The sequence below is a fragment of the Chroicocephalus ridibundus genome, chromosome Z, assembly GCF_963924245.1.
Source record: "Chroicocephalus ridibundus chromosome Z, bChrRid1.1, whole genome shotgun sequence".
Taxonomy (NCBI): domain Eukaryota; kingdom Metazoa; phylum Chordata; class Aves; order Charadriiformes; family Laridae; genus Chroicocephalus; species Chroicocephalus ridibundus.
In genome coordinates, this window is record NC_086316.1 from 5,368,793 (window position 1) to 5,391,910 (window position 23,118).

A 23,118-nucleotide genomic window follows, 5' to 3' on the forward strand; every position below is an offset into this window, starting at 1 on the left:
TGTATTTATATATGCACACACATTTACATATATATGTGTATATATATGTATAAGTGTATGTGTTTATAAGTCTGTGTATATATCTATGTGTATATATATAGATAATGTTACGACCTAACGCCTTGAATTTGGGAGGGAAGAGTATACTGCAGCATTTTTTTGGGCACTGAAGGCTGACAATGCTGCATCTTGTTTGAAGTTCAATCATGTTTCAAAGGATTAAAGTATTTTTCACTTGTCAAAAAAAAAATGCAAGTATCTCTTGGCTGGCACTTCATACGCTGTGTCATGTCTGTGCCTGTTGTGTTTGGGGATGGACCAACATTTTCAACCTCAAAAATCATGATTTAAATTGGGAACTGACAGACCCCTACAGTCCTGCAAGTGGTGATGTTATCGTGAAGAAATGTAATTATATTGTCTCTGTCAGGGAGGCATTTGGCCAGTCACTCAGCGTTCACCTTATGTGCAAGCAGTTCTTTCATGAGGTATTAGCTTCATCATCTTTAGGTGCTTTATTTTCAGCTGGAGCATCACGCTGATCAAACTGCACCTTAATTAGGAATGCAGCATCCTTCTGTTCTCAGCTTAGGCGTCTCAAAAGCATTCCTAAAATATCAGATCCTCTGTCAGCTGAGTTGAACAACATGATAATTATTATATTTTTCTTTCTAACATGAGATCAAAGCTGCAGAAGAGGTGACATACGTCTTGGATATTCAGACTCAAGCGTGGAGGTCAATTGAACCCAGAGATGTTTTGTTGCTGATTTTATAGCATAAAAGCTGCTTTTAAAAGAAGTGTTCAGCTACATGGCAGTACTTAACTACTGCCCTGAGTTCATGTATATTGTGTGCTGTGTTAAGGTGTGTGGATCTTTCCCCCTCATGCACTGCCATTCATTTTAATACAGAAAAGGAGCATGGAGCCGAGGCTCAGATCTGCAGAGACATCAGAAGAATTTTAAACCCAGCCCTCTTAAGCCCTGCTTTGAAAATTTACAGGGAGGAATTAATATTTGCTTTCTTACACCTCCCTAAATTTTAAATGTCCTGCATGTGTCCAGGAGGGGCTTTAACCTCAGGTTGCTAGCAGTCACTGAGTGATTTTCCCCTTCCCTTCTACTCTCCCCCTCTCTATAAATGCAGGTTTTTTTTCCTATTGGAATGCAAAAATCCCAGAACCCGAGAAGCTACTCCTATGCATGGGAAGGCTCCCAGAGTGTTCCCAAATGCCGTGTGGGTCTGTCCCGGGAGGACATGGGATGCCCTGGTGGCCACTGTGAGAGGAGCTTCTGCTCCCGATTGAATACTGTCGGTGCAGGAGCTGTGACGGCTGAATCGCCGCCTCCCAGAAGGGCTGTAAACAAATGTAAAGTTGGATCCTTTGTCTTAACAATTAATTTCTCGTCTCTTTCCAATACAGCAACCACCAGAAGTGGCAAAAGAATCACAGGAACCTTCGTAATGAGTGTTTTATGAGTACAGGGGACAATCCTTGAGCGGCCATTGGCAGTGAGAGCTATTTTAAATCACCAAGCAGAGGAAAACTTAATTGTGGCACAGGAACTGTCCGTATTTCCTATTTTAAAATTCCCGATCAATGGAATGTGAAACTTTTCACTTGAGTTAGTGCAAGAGCATTTCGAGGGCAACGGTCCAAAGATATAAAGAGTTTTTAATTGGGGTAGCAGAAGGGAGAAGGGAGCGCTTCTCATCACGCTAATTGAAAAAGCAAACTCACTGATTTTATACACTGGGCTGGCCAAGAGCTTTCTATTATGCCTTAGTTTATTTAAACATCTGTGGCTCCAGTGCATTGCACACAGACGGCATCCCTTTTTGTTGAAGTGCTTGACGAGAGCATTGCTTACTTGTCAGTCTGGATCACCTCAGACAACATGAAGAAACTGCTTGCGTTACGCTTGACGATAGTTTCATTCATTACACACCTTCGTCTTTCCCCTTTATCTGACTTTTGTTAAAGTCCCAAAACTCCATTCGTGTTCGGGAATGCCCTGGGCATGGAAAAGCTGCCTCAGACAAATGGCACATCACCTTTCCTTCCCCGGGGTGTGCAGCTCCCCGTGAAAACTCCTTTGACACACCAGGATCTGCTGGCTGAAAAATTGGAGAAAAAAAGCAGGTAGGCAGGAGGGAATGACAGCAGCCTGTGCACATATTAAGCGCTACTCATTAAAGGGGGTCCCTGGTGAATATGGCCACTACAGAGGGGGCAAAGGGCAGAGAATTAATGACAATCACCTCGGCAATGACAGAGAAGCAACAAGTCACCTTCCCGCACTGGCCTGGATCTTGCCAGCATCACACATGGTGCCACGCACGAAGCAGCATCGCCCCAGCCCCTGCTGCGTGTGGCTGCAATCAGGTTAAACGCTGGGCATCATTATCCACAGGGCATGGTGGTAGGAGTCCAGTCCCTGTATCTGTTTCCTTACTCTCAAGAGGAGAGGGACCGGATGGGGTGGGAAAGGAGGCTGGGCTCTGGAAACGGTGCCTCGGGTCCCACCAGGGGATGGAGGAACTTGCACGTCTTCCAGCTGAACATCAGTTAAATGATGGGGCGGTACGCACAGCCCAGACTATTTCACACGACCAGGCTGCAGGAGCAGGCTGCAGGTCTTTCTTGCCACCACTGTTCAAATGGACAATGTTACTCTTGGAGATTAACAACCCCTGGACATTTTGGTGGTGTTTTTTTCCACATGCCTGCTCATTAACTACTTCAACAGGCAGATGTGTAATGAGGCATTGCCAGGTCTGTCATGGGCTCAGACAAACAGGAATGGAAAAGCACCTCAAACAAAGGGCACGTGGCCTTTCTGTCTGAGGGTGTGCAGTTGTTTGCAAAATCGCCATAATATACTGGGGGTTGATGTCCAAGAAACGGGAGAACGCTGTTTTCATGCCAGTTCCTTCATTGTACTTTTTCCTTTTTTCCGTTGAGCTTGATCCGGCTGCTGCCACCACCAAGGTATAGTACAGTGCCATGGTTTTTCAGCTCGTCTTCCTGGGCGGCAGCAAGCACAACAGTGACCTGAACATGCAAACTCCTGTCTCCTGCTACTCCCACTTTGACAGCCAAGCAGCAGAGTGCCGTTGCCTGCACGTGGGAAATGAAAGGGTGTTGCCATATTACCCATCCTCCGAGACGGCAAAACACAGAAACACGACCCAACTTAAGTGTGTGCAAACTTTGAGTTCCCATCATCAGATTTCAGGACTGATGTACAAACACTTTAGATTGGAAGAGCATCCAGGATGGTCTGTCATGCAACTGCTAGATAAGTTTGGCATGGAAAGAGACTGGCAATTTCACCTGGTTTTGTGCTTTCTTGCACTTTGACCACAGCCTAAAACACATTATGGACAATTTCACTTTGCAGAATATCTGGACATTCCCAGCCTCCTGAGACCCATCCCTTCTCTCCTCGCTGTACTGATAAATGCCCATCCTCTGATTAGGTACTTCACTCCCAGCGCATACCACCTGAAGCAGTGATATTGGTAATAACTGGGGACTTTGAGGTAAGAGATTCGTGGAAGCAAATCTTCATGAAATACATCAACAGTATTTTGAACATAAATTGCATTTTACATATAGGAGCTGGAAAACACTTTAAAAGGACTCCTGAAATGGAGATGCCTTTGATGGAAAAAGTGCTTTGATGGAGGAAAGTATAATTATTTTGATAGTCAAGTCTTAGCAGTCCTGCCTGAAGTACCAGGGCAATGTGGTCTTCACTGCCATTGTGTCCGAATGTCTGACCAGCTCTTCAGGCTTGAAGACAGGACAAAGACAGTTTTCAGAAGTCACAGTGGAAATGTGGGCAAGGTTTCCTTTTCTCTCTAACCTCTAAGTTTGTAAGAAGAAGCTACTACTTTAATTTCTACCTGAAACTTCAGGAACAGGCTTGCTCTGAATCTGCATCCAGAACGTGTCTCTGTGATGAGGAGGAGATTGCTGTCCCCCAGCACAGGGATGTGTGGGGAGAGCAGGAGGGAGGGAGGGAGGACTGCTTTGTAGCTGGTCCTTGTGGACTTCCAAGGGTGAATCCAGGCTGAGGAGAGTATTAATTCTAAAGAAAAGTAATAGAAAAGTAAATACAAAAGTGAGTATAGACTTGCCTCTGAATCCTAATATCTTTATCCTTGGGGATTTTGATTCCGTTACAAATATTAGCAAAGATAAAGGACATTTTATTTTAAGGGCAAGTCTAATTGGAAAGAAGTTAATTCTAGCAAAGTGGAAGTCAGCTAAAGAAATTAAAATTGATGTCAGGTCTGCAGTGGAGGTGTTGGATCCTTTAGGATTCTTCCCACATTCTTCCCACCCAGACAAAGGTCTTCAAGGGACCTTTTGTATCTTCCAAACCCCAACCCACTCTTCCCTCTTGTCCTCTTAAGTCCTCCCAGCCCTTCTCATTCACATTTTGCCTTTGATGTTCTTGCACATCTTTCTCTTCCTGTCCCAGCATGCTTTTTTGGAGGCACAAAATGCTCTCTACTACCTATTTAGACCCCCAAGAAAAGCAGGGGGGTGTCTCCCTCATTGTGAGGGGCCGTTTGCAAGGGCATGTAGCGATGGGACAAGGGGCAATGGTTTTAAACTAGAGCTGGGCAGGTTTAGATTAGGCAATAGGAAGAAGTTCTTTACAATGAGGGTGGTGAGACACTGGAACAGGTTGCCCAGAGAGGTGGTGGAGGCCCCATCCCTGCAGACATTCAAGGCCAGGCTGGATGAGGCTCTGAGCAACCTGATCTAGTTGAAGATGTCCCTGCTGACTGCAGGGGGGTTGGACTGGATGGCCTTTAGAGGTCCCTTCCAACCCAACACATTCTATGATTCTCTGATCTTTTAGAATTATGATTTTTACTGCTGCTCCTCTTCATCAGCTGTTGAATTAATGCATCTCAAGTGGGCAAAGCAACAAAAGATGCAATTTGACCATGCAGATGATGTAGACAGTAGGCAAGAGAGTGACGCAAGGACATGAAATTCACTTCACATTTCTTTCTTACCTGGTTCTCTAAAGAGGCAGAGCTCACATTCCACAGGGTGTGAGCATGCACTCGTATCTGTGTGTGTGTGTCTTCTCAGCATCCTCGAGGCCAATTTCAATGAAATTGCCAAGAGTGCATGGTCTGAAGCCATGATGTTCCTAGCAGTTTTATGAGAAAACAAGGTATTGACATCTGCTTGTCTTGCTGTGACTTTGCTCCTCGGTGGCCCCTGCTGAATCCCACCAGCCATGCTGTCTAACCGTGCATGGCTGTGTTTATCTTCATGATAAACAGCCAGGCACATGAAGAAGGTCCTACCAGCGTCTCTGCTGAAGCTCAGCCTGCACACAGTATGAGTACCCGCTCTGCCTCTCAGTGCTGAGAGAAAATAGCTGCGTGCACCGAAATTAAAATCAATAACATAAAGGCAACTCTATGTTGTTGCCCTCAATAAAAAGCTCCATAATACTAAAACCATTTAGAAATTATTTTGGGTATACAGAGATTTTACCACTGTGTTCACAGTCCCTGTAATTGTGTTAGCAAGAATATGAAACTACAAGATATCACAGGATGGTATCTGCTGTGTAAAAAAATGAAAGGAATTATGTCATAACTAATTGGTTGGAAAAGTAGCTGGTCACAGAAATACATAAAATCTAAAGGTACAGCATAAGTAAAATTAAGGACCCACACCACATTTAAAAACATATTGCCTGGGTAAAAGCACACTTCTTGTTTAAAAAAAAAAAAAGTGAAATAAATACACTTTCAAGAAAAAACATGCAATAAGTTACAAAACCAAAAATAGCAAATTACAAATTTAACTTGATCATCACATTTGAAAGTAAGAGCAAAATGTTTCAAAATCATCTCTATAATGAGGAAAACCCCTAAGAATAGCAAAGGACTGCAGTCTTATTCGGAGGCCTCAATTACCACGATTTTATCAAATCTGGAGCAACCTGGTGCCTTGTGAACTTGTGATAGTCCTTTGTTCATAAATCCACTCCTAAGCTTCCAGACTGCAGAAAAGAGCAAGAAGGCACATTCGAAAATGGAAATAATAGTTTCTAAAAACAAAGCATCTGCATGTTAAGCCAAAATGTCGATATAGGTAGTACATGAATTTCTGGCAGAGTTAGTGGTATGGAAGTTCAAATGTGGGTTTTTAATGGACGAAGAAGTCATTAGTCTTGGTCTTTTGAAATGTTTATGGTATGAACTAAAGAAGAGGGGACACAGCTCTGAAATTTCACTTCGTAGATGTAACATTTATTTTGACTCAACAAAACATTTCCAAGGCACAAACACACACATGCTGTGCTTATGTCAGACAGATTTCTTAAGAACCCACTTAACTTTAATCGTCAAAATCCAAATCAATGGCACTGCTCATAGCCTTGAGATTTGTGTTCGTTCAGATATCTTGTCATAAAACTGAACTGAAGACATGCTTTAAACACACATATCCATTACCCGTTAAATCCCACTGCCAGCACAGCTTCCCCACAGCATGGCCATTCTCCACCGTTGGGATGCTCAGGGCCAGACCCTGCTCCTGGTCCCCTCCACCCGCCGCAGGTGGATATTACTGACCTTGCTACACCACCCTGCAGGGAGTTAGAGAAAGACCAAGGGGCAGAAATAAAGCAGGAAGAGGAGGAGGGACTCCAGGCAGAAAGGGAAGGTAGAAGTAGTTGCTGCTTTGGATGAGAAAACATTTCTGGGAACCAAAATTTCATTGTGATGACTCTGCCCACTGCTGGGTTAAACTCGATGGAACAAGGACCAATTTTCAGAAAGATAAACATGATGGAAGGTATTCACTTCTTGCTGGGAATAGAACATTTTAATTACCTGCTGGCATTTGTTAAAGCTCTAGCAGCTCCACCTAATTCCTCAGGCACAGCCCAGGGTTTGAGGTATTGTCGGCAGCTCTAAAACGTGCAACGCTGCAGTTGTGAGCGTATGCACTAGGGAAAGAAATACTAGGAGTGAATGTGTCCCTGGGGAAGGCCATCCTTCTAGATAGCAGGGGAGGCCACAAAACAGCGCGAGTTTGCTCTTATAGGTGTCTCTCAGAGGAAACAAAAATATTGCAGGCAGCGTTTTCTATTTTAAAAGTGTCTGTTCTGCAGTTTTTCATGTCAGGCAACACACCTCCAAGGAGGATGGGGAGCAAATGGGCTTCTAGTTCAAAGGGAGAATTAGCACTCAATCAAATAGTTAAAATTTTGGTCCCACCAAAATAAGTAGGCCAGGGCCCCACTCTCTATGTCCCCCTAGACATGAACCAGCCCTGTAGGAAACGTTTCCAAAGGAAAAGCCAAAGAAAAGGTATTGGTCAGAGAGATTACCTGGGGAATTTTGCCAGCTCGTGTGGAGTAACATACGCCTATGCAAAATACCACAGGATACTTTAAATGTCTGTGAGGGTGGAGGATCTTAATTTTACTTTTCAAATTAATGCACTTTCAGCCTTGTGGTAGCCTCTACCACCTATTCACAACTGACTCAGCTGGAGTTTGTGCTTACTCGTGGCACATCACACTTTTCGGTGCTAAGAGGCTCCCTAAGGCACTGCTCTGCCTGATGCAACCAAGTTCATGGCATCTGACAGGACCACAGTTGGCAGTGTTACATCTGGATGAAGAATCATATTCTTAAAAACATATTTTTTATTACAATTCAGGAGTACGATTCAAACCAGGAAGCAAATTATTAATGCATAATTATTAATTAATCTGCCAGAGGTTATGTTTTTCCACCGTGTATCTCAGGAGGCCAACACCAAAAAGCAGAATGGAATGGTAGTTTTAGTAAGGAGTTTATCCCATTGATATAGGGCATGAAAGCAGAAGGAACATAAGGAATTATAAAGCAGTGAAGAAAGGATTTGGCCTAGCAGGGTTAAAGTGGAATGAAGACTTTGACATGATAAAGTGAAAGACAACTAAGATAAGAGGTTAGTTATGGTCTTCAGAGCAAGATATTCTTGTTTATGGCAGTACATATTGCTCTGGCAATACATCTTCAAATAACATTGGATTGTTTTTCATATTGAAGGAGGTGCTTAAAAGGAGCCATCTCTTTTTGTACACCCCTGTGCTCACACAGACTCATCTCAAGTGTGTTCTTCTATGCGATCTGGACCGCTCCACACAGAACTGAGCTTTTTGTAGGTATGAAAAAAATGCTGACCTGGATCATAGCTGACTATGATTATAAAGGGGAAAGAAATGTGTGAGCTAGGAATTATCTAAACTAAGCTAAAGTTATTATGATGGCATCTTCTGGAATGAGAGACCCAAGTGTTAGGAGCACAGTAGCATTGTATATAGGCTGTAAGACTGTACCATGATAAAATCCTTTGGGGAAATTTAAATAATGGAACAAATTACTCTTAAGTTAAGTGATACACTTTATAACCCACTTCTTATTTTAGAAACATTTAATAATATTAAATTACTTAAATGGCTAGGGAGGGCTATGCTTAGCGATTTACTAATTGCCGGCAGAGTCATTCCAAAAGTGGAAACCTCAAATGAGCCCACCCCAGTTCTGGCCCACTCACTGACAGATTGTGACTACTCTGAAAAAGTTCACTTTCAGAATGTGGGAGCTGATTGCATTTGACATTGCTTCTAGTTTGAACACATGAGGTGACCTCCAAACCTCCCTCAAATTAATGTAAGAAATTCTGTCTAAATTTAGTGAGATAAGGAACCCACACACTTGAGCCTTCTCTGTTGCTGCTTCTTCCTATTTCTTCTGAAGAAACTCCAGTAGGCCATTGCAAAACATAAATCAATATGGTGGGAGGCTGTTTTTTCTGAATTTGCGTAGTTTGCAAGCCGGTGACGGGATTAACAACACGTGCGGTCTTGTGAGCTGTCTGCTATTCTTCCTTTTAGGCAGTTCATATGCTTAAATTCAGGTATATATCAACTTTTTTTGAGATGTGCCTCAAGTATTCAAATTAGTTGTAATGAAAGTATAGTAGCATAGGCAGTGACTCCACTAGTAAGACATAAAGCATGTAAGTAATAAGCCATTTAATTGATATACAGGTGTTTATGGTACAATGCTAATGTTAAAACTTTCTCTGTAAACTATGTGTAATATATATATTCTATGCCCAACTTTAAGAAAAATACCAAAAAAGAGTATATGATTGGAAAGAGCTCACAGAAATATTCTCACACTTTATACATCGTTTAAAATTAATGACTTCCCTGGGTAGTTCCCTGGGAATTTTGTTCTTTTCTGGTTTTCTTCCTTCCTTTTTTTTTTTTTTTTAATTGGATTAGGACAGTTCCTGTAAATTTCCTTCAAAAATATAAGTAGTGCTGGAACGGCAGAGCTGGGCCTGCTGAAGGGGAAGAGGGACCCTGTGGTGTGTCTGGGAGGGCTGATAGACTTGTGGCAGTGAATTAAAGTCAGGATGCTACAGCTGTTACTGCCTTCAGCTGTTTGACCCATCTTTCCAACAGAGGGATGGCCAACTCAGAATAAACTGATCTGCTCACAAACCAGTTCCTGACTTGCTGGTTCTCAGCCTTACACACTGATGGGAACTAATTCAGATTTTTGTTTTTTCTTAATAAACCATGCTGAAACCAGCGTCGGCTGAGCAGATGATTCATGAATGGAGTGAATGGTTTTGCCTCAGGGTTAAAAACACCGTGGGAGAGAGAGGGCAAATACCTGAGGGATGTAACTAATCCACCGCCCAATTTTCATTGGTTCCATCGACTCCTACACCCACTTTTGTAAGCAGTCTGTCTGCCTATGAATCTCAGACTGGATTTTATTATGCCTTTTATATCATTGTTTCTACAGTATTGCCCTGCAACCGATATCTGCAAGGTGCCATTCAGCGAAGCACTTTGAAGCACGCTTAAAGTTAATGGCCTCTAACATGGGTTTTAATAATTTGCCACATTCACACCTGTTTATCCAAGCATTGTCTAATTCATTTAACACCACAACACTTTACAGCTTTACCAGATGTAAAGACAGACCTCTAGCTGATGCAGAACCCAAAAGGATTTTTAAGTAGCTTTTGCTGTGCTGTACTTTAAAACACACTTTGGCATTGAAAACCAACAAAATAATAGAGAATTGAGCCTCATTTGCAGGGATGCCTTTGGTTCCTCTTCATCCCACCCCATGCATAGCTGCCAGCAGCATAAAAAGAAACAGTGGGACATATAGGACAAGGTGTAATGGTTTTAAACCGAAAGATGGGAGATTTAGATGAGATATTGGGAAGAAATTCTGTGGTGTGAGGGTGGTGAGCCCCTGGCCCAGGTTGCCCAGAGAAGCTGTGGCTGCCCCATCCCTGGAGGGGTTCAAGGCCAGGTTGGACGGGGCTTGGAGCAACCTGGGCTGGTGGGAGGTGTCCCTGCCCAGGGCAGGGTGGTGGACTGGATGGTCTTTAAGGTCCCTTCCAACCCAAACCATTCTGCGAATCTATGATTATGTCTCACCCACTTTGGTGTTCTCTATCATTGCCATATGACAATAATAAGCAACTCTTTTTCTTAAGGCTTGCTTGCCTGAGTGCCTCCCCTCCTTTCTCTCCATCTTCTCCTGGTTTCATGTTCAGATTGCCTGCTGTTGCAGAACTGTAGAAATTGCCCTGCTTTGCTCTTTGTGCCTCAAGAAATGTTGAAGATCATCTCATGTTCGACCTGTGAAGATGCAATCAATGAGAAATCTAAAGCAGTCACAAAAGCCCTTCAGCTACTTTTGTGGAAATAAACAGGCGGATTTAGTTGTTTCTCAAAGCCAGGAAAATATGGAGCACCACTTTTTTATCTGGCTGGATTAAGCAGTGTCCTAGACCACCATTATTTTTAGGTGGTAATGTAAAGAGGGCAGGGGCAAACTTTGTGTTAAGATCCTTCACTGCTGTTGGGTTGTGCACATTCTTCAGCACCACATTATGAAACACCAGGTGCCTAAGGTGACAAGCTATTTTCCCCCCAAGCCTGTGACATCATTTAGTATTAAAGAAATTAAATTTGGAAGGGATGACCAGATTAATGCCTAGGAAGGGGGGGGAAAAAAGCCCTCTTCAAAACCCAAAGCAGACTTTAATAAATTAGGAGGGACCCAGTTTTCAATGTTTCAGCTAAGCTTTCTGAGAAATCCAGTAACATCCAGATTTGCACTTCAGCTGACACGACGGCAGAGCTGAGACCTCCTGTCAGGACCAGCTGATAGAGAAGGTAGACCTTGATGAGGAGTCACTGGCATAACAATGAATACTGGCACTGTATGCCCAAAAATAGAAGTCAAAGAAATCTGGAAGATACTGAAGCGCACAGACGCCGAACCAGAGTCTTTTTAATTCATTTCCTTAGCCTTCTGACTTCTAGTATTTGCTTCCTATTGTATTTGTGTTTCTTAAACCCACCATTTATAAGGCACATAACATCATGAAGTGGAAGAACTCCACTGATGCAAAAGAGTGCAGTTGTGGCTGGCGTGCATCTCCATCACCTGATCACACCAACTGTGTCCAGATCCCTACAAATTTGCTGCTGCCAGGGTAGCTCCCATCCCTCTTTCCCTGCCTCTTGTCTTACAGCCAGTACTTGGCATGTAAGTGTCGAAGAGATGAAAGTTATCTATTAAAGTATTACAACCATTATAAAGGTCAGACTGCCTCTTTTTTCCTGATTTTCAGCTGTTCCTTGATAAAACTGGCGACGTTTTCTCTGTTTGCACAGAGTTGACGTATCAGGTATATTTGATGAAGGAGTCTGAATAAACTGCAAATTAGCAATTAAATTCCTGGAAGAGACAATGAAAAAATGTTTGCTTTCTCACTGCTTAATGAGAAGAAGGGCCTGGCTCTTTCAAATTTTGTCATAAAATGTTGCGATGGCTTGTTACTAGTTAGCTGTGAATCTTTTGATCTCCTGATTTTGATAGACAATGACCCTGTCATCATATCAAAGCACTTCCTATTACAGTAAGTGGAGAAGCACGGCTCTCGAGAGATATCCTTAGGGCAAAGTGTGTATGCATACACAAGGAAGATGGAGAAAAAGGGAGAGATCTATAGCATCTAGCCTATTTAGGGTTTTTCTGTACTAGAAATACAATTGTGTCATGGGACCCACTTACAACACAGTTTCATTGTGGAGTGCAGCTGGTAACCTTAACCTTTAAGCCTTGCTGTGGAACATAGTTATGGACCCATCAACACCACAAAATAGGACCATATTGTATTTGGGTCAGGGGATAACTGTGTTGTAACTTCGTCCCTTGTCACGGCTGTGGTTTTACCACAGACAAGGCCTTCTAAAGCCCGGTATTGTATTATATGTGTTATTCACTACTAATAATTGCTGCTGCTACTGCTGTTGTAGGGGAACCACCTGCCGTGTCTCTTTCTTTTGTAAGGCAGCCCCTTTAGCAGCAATAGTAGTAATTCTGGGAAACCCCAACACAGACTATTACTGTCATTTTACTGGATATAGTAAATGGCAAGTTTTTGCATAGCGAATTTCTAACTTTGTACAGGAAGGTAAAGACCAAATCTGGAAAGGAGAGTGGTTACTCTCAGAAACCGTAATGCTGAGTTTTTCTGGTGCCAGTAAAAGTCAAGGCTGTTAAAAAGCCTCCTTTCAGCTTTTGCTACTGACGTAAACTTGATAGTGGCATGTGATGGTGCGTGCCATCCAGATTGCTACCTTAACATCATTGCCAGCGTTAGTTGATAAACACAGCAAGAGACATGAAGTCCTTTCATGTCACTTGTAAAATCTTAGTCTGATATTTGGGGCAGGCGGGTGGCAAGAAGTTGTGTGTTTGCATTTTGGAGGGGAGCAGGTGGTGAACTCATCTAAACTCCCACCTTCATTTCCAAAGCTTGGGAGGGACATGGGAAAATGCCCAAAGAGCTGCAGTGGGTCCCCATTTCCACTGCCGTCCTACATCAGAAGGGTCAGTGAAGGCAACAGAGAGCATGGTGTGCCTTAGCACGAGAACCCTCCATGGTTGGGTAATGCTTCCCACGTCTGCTGCTCTACTGATACAGTGCAGGGCTCCTCTGAGGGGCTAAGCCACCCTAGCTCCACTGGATACTCTCCAAGTGATGAGGCAGCCTGAGAGAAGCAGGGGGGATCACTAGAGCAACACACTGCAAGGTCACGGTTTCAGCAGGTCCCTTGTACCTCCAGCTACCACACACCACCTACCCTACAGCCTACAGGGTGCTCAGAGGATGGCTTACAGCTCTGCTGTGCAGCAGCTCCTTCGAGACCCTACCAAATCTTCAGGTGCATGTGATAATTTCCCTATTGATAATGTCCCCATTGAAGTATCTTCTCAAAGGGCAAGGTGTTAGCTACCCCGTTCCCTTGTGGCCCATACCCGAATACGCCAAGGAGGAATGCCTTGGCTATGCTCAGGGCAAAGCAGCCCAGGCTAGCTGAAGCACATTTGCATTGAAATCTTTGCAGGGGAAAAGTGAGAGGAGGACACATCTCCTTGGAGCACAGGCGCAGCTTTCTGGAAGAGCCCTTTCCTTGATGGAGGGATCATCAGAGTGGCGGGACCTGCTCTCCCAGAGAAGGCCAGAGAAATGAAGCTGCCCTGATGAGGGCAGCTGTGAAGCCTCCAAAATTGCGTGGATGGTGCCCAAGCACAGGGGTGGGCTGGCGAGGTAAGCACAGAGAGGGATGTGGGCGCCTCAAATGTGAAAGCAGCCCCCCTCGACTGGGCTCCGACACAGCTTGCCCAGAGGCACCTCGTGGCCAGAGAACAGACATTGGGAATAGAGAGAGGGAAGACAGATCGAATACCACAGTAAACTTTGTTACTGCAATAGTTTCATAGTTTGCATTTTCCCTATGTCCACTTCCACCACAGTATCTCCGTGCCTCTCCAAGGCTGAAAAACAACTTGCAGTGCTTGATACCTCCTCGACCTTTTCTTTCTACCGAAGAGCACTTTGGAGCGCGCACCAAAGCACACGGCGTTTGCCTGACCGTCGGGGAAGAGGAGGTGTGTGGGGAGCAGGATGGCAGGGGAGGCATTGCACAGCGCCAGGCCCACATTCAGGTGGAAACACAACCACCTGCTTATTGCTCTGCCTTCCCAAGGGCGAAGGCCGCTCTGGTTTTGGAGTCGCTGCCTGTAGCTGCCTTCCCTGCTTTCATCTGCGGGATGGTGATACGGAGACGAGCGCTGGAGCCCCGTCCTGCCATTTCCCCCCTCCTCCAAATCTGTACACAAAGTCTGGGTTGCTGCTTTTGCAGCAGCATTTTCCTAGCAAAGCCAGTCGCGGCGACGGCGATGGTGGAGCCTGAGGGGGTGCACAGCTCTGCCTGTAGCTACAGCCACCCACTTCTCAGGGAATTACTGCTGCCAGACCCCGTGCACGCTCCTCCTCGCAGCTCCTCCTGCTTGAGAGCCAGGCGGGGAGGCAAGGGCTCGTTGCATCTGCTAACTCACCCCAGTTCTTACTTGTAAAGATTGTTTCCCCTTCTCCTTTCTACACCTTTTACACCTTCTCACTAAAGTTTAAAAGCTCTCCCCGCATAATAGTGACATTGCATCTCCAATGTTAGAACTTCCCCTTGGGGGGAAAAAAAAAAAGTCTGTCCTGGTATAATTTATTAATTTCTTTTGTTCAGGAAAATAAATTTATCTTTTGACAAAGGCAGAAAGTAGAGTGAGTAGTTTTAAAATATTCAACATGTAGCCAGTGTGGCTTATTAGCTGTAATTTCTGTTCTGCTATTTTACTTCAAAAAAGCAATACGTAGTTTGTATGTATTTTTTTTTTCTACAGGCTCTCTCCTGACAAAAGTTTTCTCTTCTCAAGCACTGCTACAGAGCAACCTGCGAAGAAGCCTCAGGGGAACAGGAACTGGGTCCCTGAACTTCAGCTGTCTTTAGCCAGCATAATGTGTAAATTTTGTTTTTACTGAGTACATAGCAGCTCCACTGGTGAAAAATTGTCTCCACTCACAGTCAAAAAAAAAAAGCAGACACTCACATACATTTCATTTTGCTTTTTTTCTGTTCGCCCAGCACCAAAAAAAATTAGATTTTCCATTCTGCAATAAGTGTTGTCAAGCAACTGTAATTAATACCTGCTGGAGATAGCCATTGCCCTCCATGGAAGGGCATTGAATTTGCCTGTACAGGAGCTACAGGTTTCCACTATGTGTCTTGAACAGCACTGATTTTGAAAGAAAGCAACCAAACCTCGAGTTTTTTTCTAGGCAGAAAGTGCACTGGGCAGTTGTTGTTTGTTTTGGAGTTTTGGTGTGGGTTTTTTGCCTTTTTTTTTTCCTGTTGTTTTTTTTTGTTGTTGTTGTTGTTTGTTTGGGTTCTTTTCTGGTTTTGGGGATTGTTTTTCCTCCCCCCTGGGTAGTTATTCCTAACATAAGGCTGATGCTTAAGATCCTCCTTCTGTCCCAATACCAGAGCTTCCTTATGCTTTGAATCTGTTGGCTACTGAAAACCTACAGACGCTGAAGCAGGTAATTGAGTATGGAGAGCACAGAAAAGAACCGCCGCCTCCTAAAGGTGCCCCTAGTGAGCACGGGGGAGAAGAGAGGAGGCAGAGGGACAGCCCAAGGGCACAAGGGGCACCACCTGCCTCTCCCTCTGAAGGTCAAGAATATGTCTCTGTTTGTGCATGTTCTCTCAGTCCCGCTCTAACGGGGGCCCTGGTTGAATCAGGAGCCTCAGGGTTTGGTAATGTCACTTATTAAAGTGCTCAACCCCCTGAGCTTCTCCTAAAAGCCAGGTTTTGGCAAGCTGCTCCTGCAAGCAGGGGCTGCTGAAATGGGTCTCTGGTCTCCAATCTGCCTTATGTCTCCAAGAAGCAGCTCTTGTGTCTGTTTTCACTCAGCTCTTGCCCATACTTACATATCAGTCAACAGCACATGACATGTCTTTTATCTCGGCAACATCCAAGGAGTATTCACGGAGAAAATCCAATACAACGAAAGGAAAAGCATGGCTCTAAGTGTCTGAACATGAACACTGGGAAGCCCAAACATACTCGACATGCCCTAAATCACCATCTATGGGTGATGTTAAAATTTTCCCTGTTCTGATCTTTTGCTTCCCTGATCTTTTGCATCCATCGACCAAAAACTCCTTTGTTGGTCTAGGGCATGTCCTACAACGAGGGTGCTCCTGAAGGCTTATTGGTAAAAGCCTTGTAGTCCCGACAGCCTGCAATTTCACCAAAGGCACTGCATGGAAGGGGCTCCGAAAGACAAAATTCATCCTCCAGCAATTCCAACAGAGGCAGTTACAAATGCTGAAAAATGCTTCTTATGCACAGTTATTGAAATTAGATTAATGCCACAACATGGGCTACAACTGGGAAGTCTACACACATTACACCCATGAAATAGCTTAAAATACACAAATGCAACAATAAACAATATTAATACTTTTTTTTTTTTTCTGGGAAGGAATAAAAAAAAATAATTCTAATAATACCTACATTTGGCAACAGAGTGTCCAGGAAGCACTCTGGTCTCTCAGCAAAAGAAAAGCACTTCAGAGATGAATCTTACCCCGACACTGGTTTTACAGAAAAATAGAGGGACACTTTTTGACGGCTGCGAGACTTTGTAAATTCATTATTCATGTTCATCCCTATAAATGAATAGCTGGATCGCAATTCTCAACCACTGAGTTATGTTTCATTACTTCTAGGTAAAACTGCCGCCGTTATCTCTGCTTATGGATGACCGTGGAAGCTCCCCAGAAACTAACGCTTGTCTGACATATGGATAAGCTGTCACCTTTATTAAAAAAAACAAAACCGAAACCAAAAATATATCTCACTGGGGCTTTGTGCACTATTCTGTTTCCTCATGCAATACCATTTTAATTTCCTTCATAAGCCCCGCTACTCCTCTTCATAGCTTGGCTATGATTCTCCATCCCTCTCTGCATCGCCTCCAAAATATGATGGTCAGTCAGGACGATGCAGTTGATAATCACCAGAAAAAAAGCATTTCTTGAAAGAATTAAGCCATGATCTCAGCCTTTCTCGGTGTTGTACATGTTAAAACGGAATGTGTCCTTTGTGGCAAAGAAAAGGAGAGCATCTCTCTCCTTTCTCCTTTGGATACAAAACTTATTGGTGTTTTGCCCATGTATTAGTGATGTTGTATTTCTTGCAGTAGCTTGACTTTTTATGGACTGCAAAGCCCCAAGTTCTCACAGACCTTTTTGCGGACTGTGAGCCCTCGCCGCCTCTCTCTGCAGGGGTTTGATGATATTGCTCCATTTTGAGTGTCAAAGCTGAGGCGGACATTTCTAAGAGCCACATACCATGATGGCAGAGACTCAGGGCTCTTGGACTACATGTGGGTGACATCTGCCTTCAAATGAAGACAAGGCAGGAGCTTGTCCTTCAGCTTTATAACTCTTTTTTTTTTTTTTTTTTTTACCAGTTCTATCCACTTTGCGGGGCAGCAAAAAGTCACAGGTTCAAATTCACGATGGAAGCAATGTCACCATTTTGGCAGCTATCTATTAGCTGCAGTGAAGAGCTGGTACACAGGGCCGGTGTGAAATTGTGTCCACCAAAGAGATGTCATTGCTGGAAATCAGGCTCTGTGTGTTTCCACTGGAGAAAGATCAGGTAAGGACATTACTTTGTCTGACATTACAGATGAAGTAGTGTTGCTTCAGCAGTGAAAATGTCTTTAGACTACGGAAAACTACTTTAAAGCCCAGAGGCACTGCCAGAGAAAAAAAAGAATTATTTTTTTCAGTGGCCTTCATCCTGTTCCTACTTTCTCCAGTAGTACACTCCTCTTACAGTACTGTATATTAAGGGTGAAGGATCCTTTCCTGATACTCAGTGGAGCTCATTCCCCAAAAACCATAAAAATAGATTGCTCATATGATTCCATTAACTGCTATATTTCCAGGAGCTATTTTAATTCACCTCTGGTCCTCTGTAGCACTTCTTACTCAGGCCCAGAGGCAGGTTTGGTTGGGTTTTTTTCAAGAACAGGGCACACCTAAGGATGACGAGGCAGGACCAGGGTGCGTTGGGAGCATTTTCGCGCAGAGATCAGTTGTGTTCATTAGCTAAGACAACAAAATAATGAATGGGAAAGAAATTCCGACGGCGAAACTAGGTTTACGGCTGCTGTGAAATCTGTGTCACGGATGCTGCTGGGAGGAGAGGGGGATGCTGGAGAGGGGACATAGATGCAGTAACACAAGGACTCCCCGCCACCGGTGCCGTGAGCTGCTTGCAATAATCTAACAAAAGGTTGAAAATTGCTGTTGTCTCCTAGTCCTACGGCGTGCCTTCCTGCTCATCCCAGAGGAGGAGAGTGACCTTCTGGTCCAGAAGCAGCAACACCTGTATATACAAGGCAACACCTATATGTACAAGGATGGCCCCACAACCCTTATCAGGCTGTGATATACAGCTCACCAGGGATTTATTTCAAACTGGTGGAGACTGGAGGCCCCATAAAGCTGTACAGGCTCAATCCAGTGAAATAAGGTGAGTAAAATACATAAACTCTGATACTGGGCAGTGAAGTGTGCCTCCAGTCAACTGCAATTCACCGGTGGCATCATGATGGATGCTCCAGCAGCTTGGTTTGTTTGCTGATGGATCTGACCAGTGCATGCCTTCAGCTCCTTTCCTCTCCCTCCTCCCCACCGCTGTGCTGCCCATTAGGATACAGGGATGAAGTTTTCTGGCTGCAGAGTCAATGCTAAGTAGCGACACTTCAGCAAAACCTGCTGCAGACCTCCTGGATGATAACTCACCTCACCCAAGCTCCAGCGCGGGACAAAAGTCCACACTTGCAAAATGAAAAATACAACGAGAGACAAAAAGAAAAAAGAGGCAATTAAAAAATATATAAAAAAATAAAATCTGTGCCGACGCTGTCTGGTCTGTCTCATAGGAGAAAACACACCAGGCAGAAACAGTGTTTTTTTTACACTTCATACTACTGTCAGTGTGATGTTGAACAAGTGCCATTAATCAAGAGCTCTGTAATTCAGTAGGCACAGTGATGTACTTGAAATGTTTTTCAGTATCATTGTTCAAAGCCCCCGTAACAGATTTGAAAAAGTAAGCCAAACGGAATTAGCTGCTGCATTATAAACCCAGGAGCGAGTTTAATTGGCAGTAACAACTTTCTTACCGTTAACCCAATTCTGAATATGAAAACAGGGAATTCTACAGTGCCTTGGTGGATCACCCCAGATGTTTCCCTGTCGGCATCCTAAGCGATGCTGCTCCAGGCAACATTCCTCACGGGGAACTGCAGACCCTATGGCCATGCAGGATATCCCCCTTTGGGCTTTTATCTCTGTTGCTCTGAGTCCAAAACTGTCTCATACAGCAGAAGCAGCTGGGTATTTATCCATTAATTAATAGAGACCCTATCTAATACAACTACAGTTAACCTCAGTATTTATGCCAGCACCCAAATCTGGTTTACTTGCATTAACCTGTAAGCCTGTGTGGTATCTGGTGGCAGTGATTTCTGCAGGTAGATTACACATATTGCAAAACAAGACTTTCCTCGTTATCATAATATTTTCGGCTAACATCCGTGTCACGTGTTGTGGGTATGATTCACCTTCTGCATGCAGCTTGTTTTATGTGCATCTAGCATGCAATTTCTTATTGGATTCCCTTTTAAAAAGAGGATTCTTGCCTTTTCTGTAGCTCTTCAGACGGGACATATTTTACATATGGAATTATTTCCATTACCTTCACTTCTTTTTACTTTTCTTTCATGATATGGTGACGATATATCTGAACAGACTATTTTAAGTGAGGGAATGATATGTTTTAAACAGTTGGCATGGTATTCTCAGTACAGAGAATCTTTTCCTGTCCTACTTGTAATATTTCCTTGGGTTTTTTTCCGATGTGAAAGCCTGCATTTCAGTCAGAACCCAGGCATGTTAGAAGGACTTTGAGCCACCCTTGAGCATCTTCATTTACACATCCTGATACTGAATTCCACCTGGCTTTGACATCTGCAGGCACAAACTTTCTTAGCTGCTTCTGCACATTCTTGCAATCTTTTTTGTCTTCACTAACCTGAATTCTTTTTTGTTACTTGAAGATTTTGTTAGGCTTTGCTTGATCATTAGGAAATAGAGCACATCAATTATTGTTCAGGTTTTAAAACATTTAATTATTATACTTTGCTAAAATAAAAAAACCTGTGTATTTCTAGTTCTCTTTTCTGTTTTTCAATCCATTGTGTGTTTATAGATAATCTATCTCGTTTATTTCAGGACTTTGTTTTTTTACGTCAAAATACCTTTTTTTTCCTTAACAGCCAATAGTGATGGATTTTCTCAAAAGATTATGTTATGTTGCCATATTTATGGTTCATCCATCCTATTGATAAAACTTTAGCATATGTGTGGTAGGTTGTAGAATTGTGATTTTTTTTTTCTTCTCATAGAACCTATATATTACTTTCTTGATCCATGTGCCCTTGATATTGCATTTGGTGGTGTGCAGCTAGGCTGCCGTGTTTCCAATAGAAAGCTGTACAGGCAGAGAAGTTTCACTGCCTTGAAAAGCATAAAAAATAGGGAACCCAGAAAAAATAGCTTCGAAACCCTATACCTGCATGGTAATGAATGAGGTAACTTATAAATAAATAAGTAGTTTATAAATAATGGTATATAAGTAATAAACCCGTGTACATCAAGTGATTCTACTCTGCAATAAACAACCTGTCTGAATTCCTCCTTCCTGGCAGAGAGCTTAGCTACAGCCACCGGTTATAAATGCGCTTAGGATTTTTTAATTATGTCTAAAAAAATCACCCAGAAAACATTCTGAGATGGAAGTCTTGCAAGTAGAAAGATGATTCAGAAGTACGTGCCAAGAAGCCTCCTCAACGCCCTGATGGTGTTGCACGTGATGCTGCCTCAAGAGCTCTAGGGGTAGATTACACACGAGTTGGAGACCTGTAGTGATGCGACCTCCTTTCTGAGGGTGTGACGCTGGACGTTAGAGCAGAACAAGTTTAAGGGCCTTTGTCTCCCTCCAATGCTCAGCATGGCGATGACGTTGCAATGCCGGGAGTGACCGCTCTCCCCCAGTAGCACCCAGAAACCACACGCAGCACGCACCAGCGTTGGTTCCAACATGACCTCATGGCTGTTTTGCCTGGTTCCACCTACATTTGTTCTGCCAAGACCGGCTCAAACGCCTCTTCCAAACAGAACCAAGTTTGCAACATTTTAAAATTATCAGGGTATATATTTCTTTTAAAGAGATCACTCACCACCACGTATCAGATAACCTGATATCAGATAACCTGATATCTTTATGATACACATGTTAGTGACCAGCAGGTCCTCTCTTCTCTTGAACATCTTCTTACTCTCTCTCACTCACAAAACCTAGGATCTTCTCCTCTGGCACAAGCGAAGCACGCAACGAACAGAAATTGGTCAGCTGTTTCAGTTTCGTCTTCATTACCTACTGCAAAAATATGCACAGCCAATATGCCTCACTTCCTGCGTGAAGAAGTGGTTAAGTTGACCACCTAAGGAGACTGTTTCAAATGCCACAGATCAATCAAGACATTTTAGGATGTTTTTGTATTCTTTTTAATCTTCATTATAGATAAGTAGTTCTGGTTTTTGCTTTATCTTCATTACAGGTAAGTAATTTGGTACTCCTATAGCATTACCCAGGTCCTCTCTTGAGGTTTTGTGAACCTGTTCTTCTGAAGTATACGTAAGACGCCTTGCCATTATTTCATTTCCTTCAATTTACCTTACAACCACAGAGTATTTTGTTAATAAACCTCATCAACTGATATTGTTGGCCAGTTTACTCAATAAATTTTTAAATACATGTTTTAGACATGATTCTGGTAAGAACTATGACATAGTTTTATGTTACCCACTAATTTATTACTAAATAAATATACATATTATATATCCTCTATAGACGTGTGTGTGTGTGCCTGTCTGTTGCTTTCTTGGGTAAATATCATAACGGTGAAGGCATTGGAAGTTTAAGAGAGTGATTTCCAAGAACGCCCCCCCCCTCCCTCAAACTATCTGTGACTGTAGTATAAGTCAAGAAAATTAGGCAAATGTTTGGTGAGTCCAAAAATGAAGCTCCAGTGTGTGCTACCAATAGTTCTGCAGGAAGCTAATGGCATAACTGACATAAAATGCAATTTCTGGTAAAATTGAAATCATGTGTATCTCATATTTGGTTAAAATATGTCTTTTCTTTTAAAAGAGGTAAGCAAATGGAGTTTTTGCTCAGGCTTTTCATTTGCTGGGGTTTGGCTTTAAAGAACTTTTATGTTGATAAGAGTGATGCTAGATATTACTCCACGCCATTTACCCAGCACTTCTTTTTATTCAATTATTTAGCACGGTTAAGTGAAACAGCATTTAGTTTACCAGGCTTTCGGCAGTGCCATTTACTGAATCAGAAATGCATTATAGTCACCAAATAAAATTAAAATTATGTGTACCAGGACTAATTAATTATATTTATTGCAGACAGTAAATATTCTTGCATATAATTATTATGTTATAACTGTAAAAATAGATGAGTTAAAAAAGCCAATATACAAAGGGTGTATTTAATAAATCAGGCACACAGGGCTTACAAACTTGCTATTTGAAGTGGACAAAGTGCAGGAGTGGTTTTGACTGCAAAGAAAGCCTATCTCTCCCTCTATCCATCTATCCAAGGTATTTTAAGGCATTATTATTTTGGCATCTACATCCCAATTAGTGACAAGAGCTACAAAATGAGCTCCCGTTTCCATTGCAGCTTGCTGCGGATGGCACGAATAAGTTTATTTAGCAACAATAAGCGTAATGTTGTAAGTGCCTACTCCATGAAGTTCTTGGTCATACCAATGCCTGCACACACAAGCGTCACATTTTTAGACCCGTAGCTGGGGCATTCATTAAAACTTTTCTGCATGCAGGCGCAGTGCTCAGTCCCTGCCTTATAGTTTTGGGTAATCACCGTCCTCAAGTGGCAGCCGTGTGGCTAAATGTATTGCTTCATGGAGAGGTTTCATCAGGCATCTGAAACACAT

The 23,118-nt window shown here is 43.0% G+C and overlaps 1 protein-coding gene across 4 annotated transcripts in view; it reads right to left on the reverse strand.

Moving 5' to 3' along the window:
* LOC134508228 (uncharacterized) overlaps positions 1 to 23,118 on the reverse strand; it is a 123,899-nt gene that overhangs the window by 22,454 nt on the left and 78,327 nt on the right. For 2 of the 4 annotated variants that reach the window (XM_063319506.1, XM_063319505.1), the window contains 3 exons: positions 5,043 to 6,637; positions 3,915 to 4,099; positions 2,058 to 2,120 (listed from right to left, as the gene is read on the reverse strand). In XM_063319506.1, coding sequence (XP_063175576.1) covers positions 2,058 to 2,120; positions 3,915 to 4,099; positions 5,043 to 5,328 — 534 coding nt within the window. In that variant the 5' untranslated portion in view covers positions 5,329 to 6,637. Of the gene's footprint in view, positions 1 to 1,832; positions 2,121 to 2,264; positions 4,100 to 5,042; positions 6,638 to 18,295; positions 18,405 to 18,823; positions 18,859 to 23,118 lie in introns of those variants that run through there. The other 2 variants (XR_010069010.1, XM_063319507.1) reach the window with 2 other exon arrangements.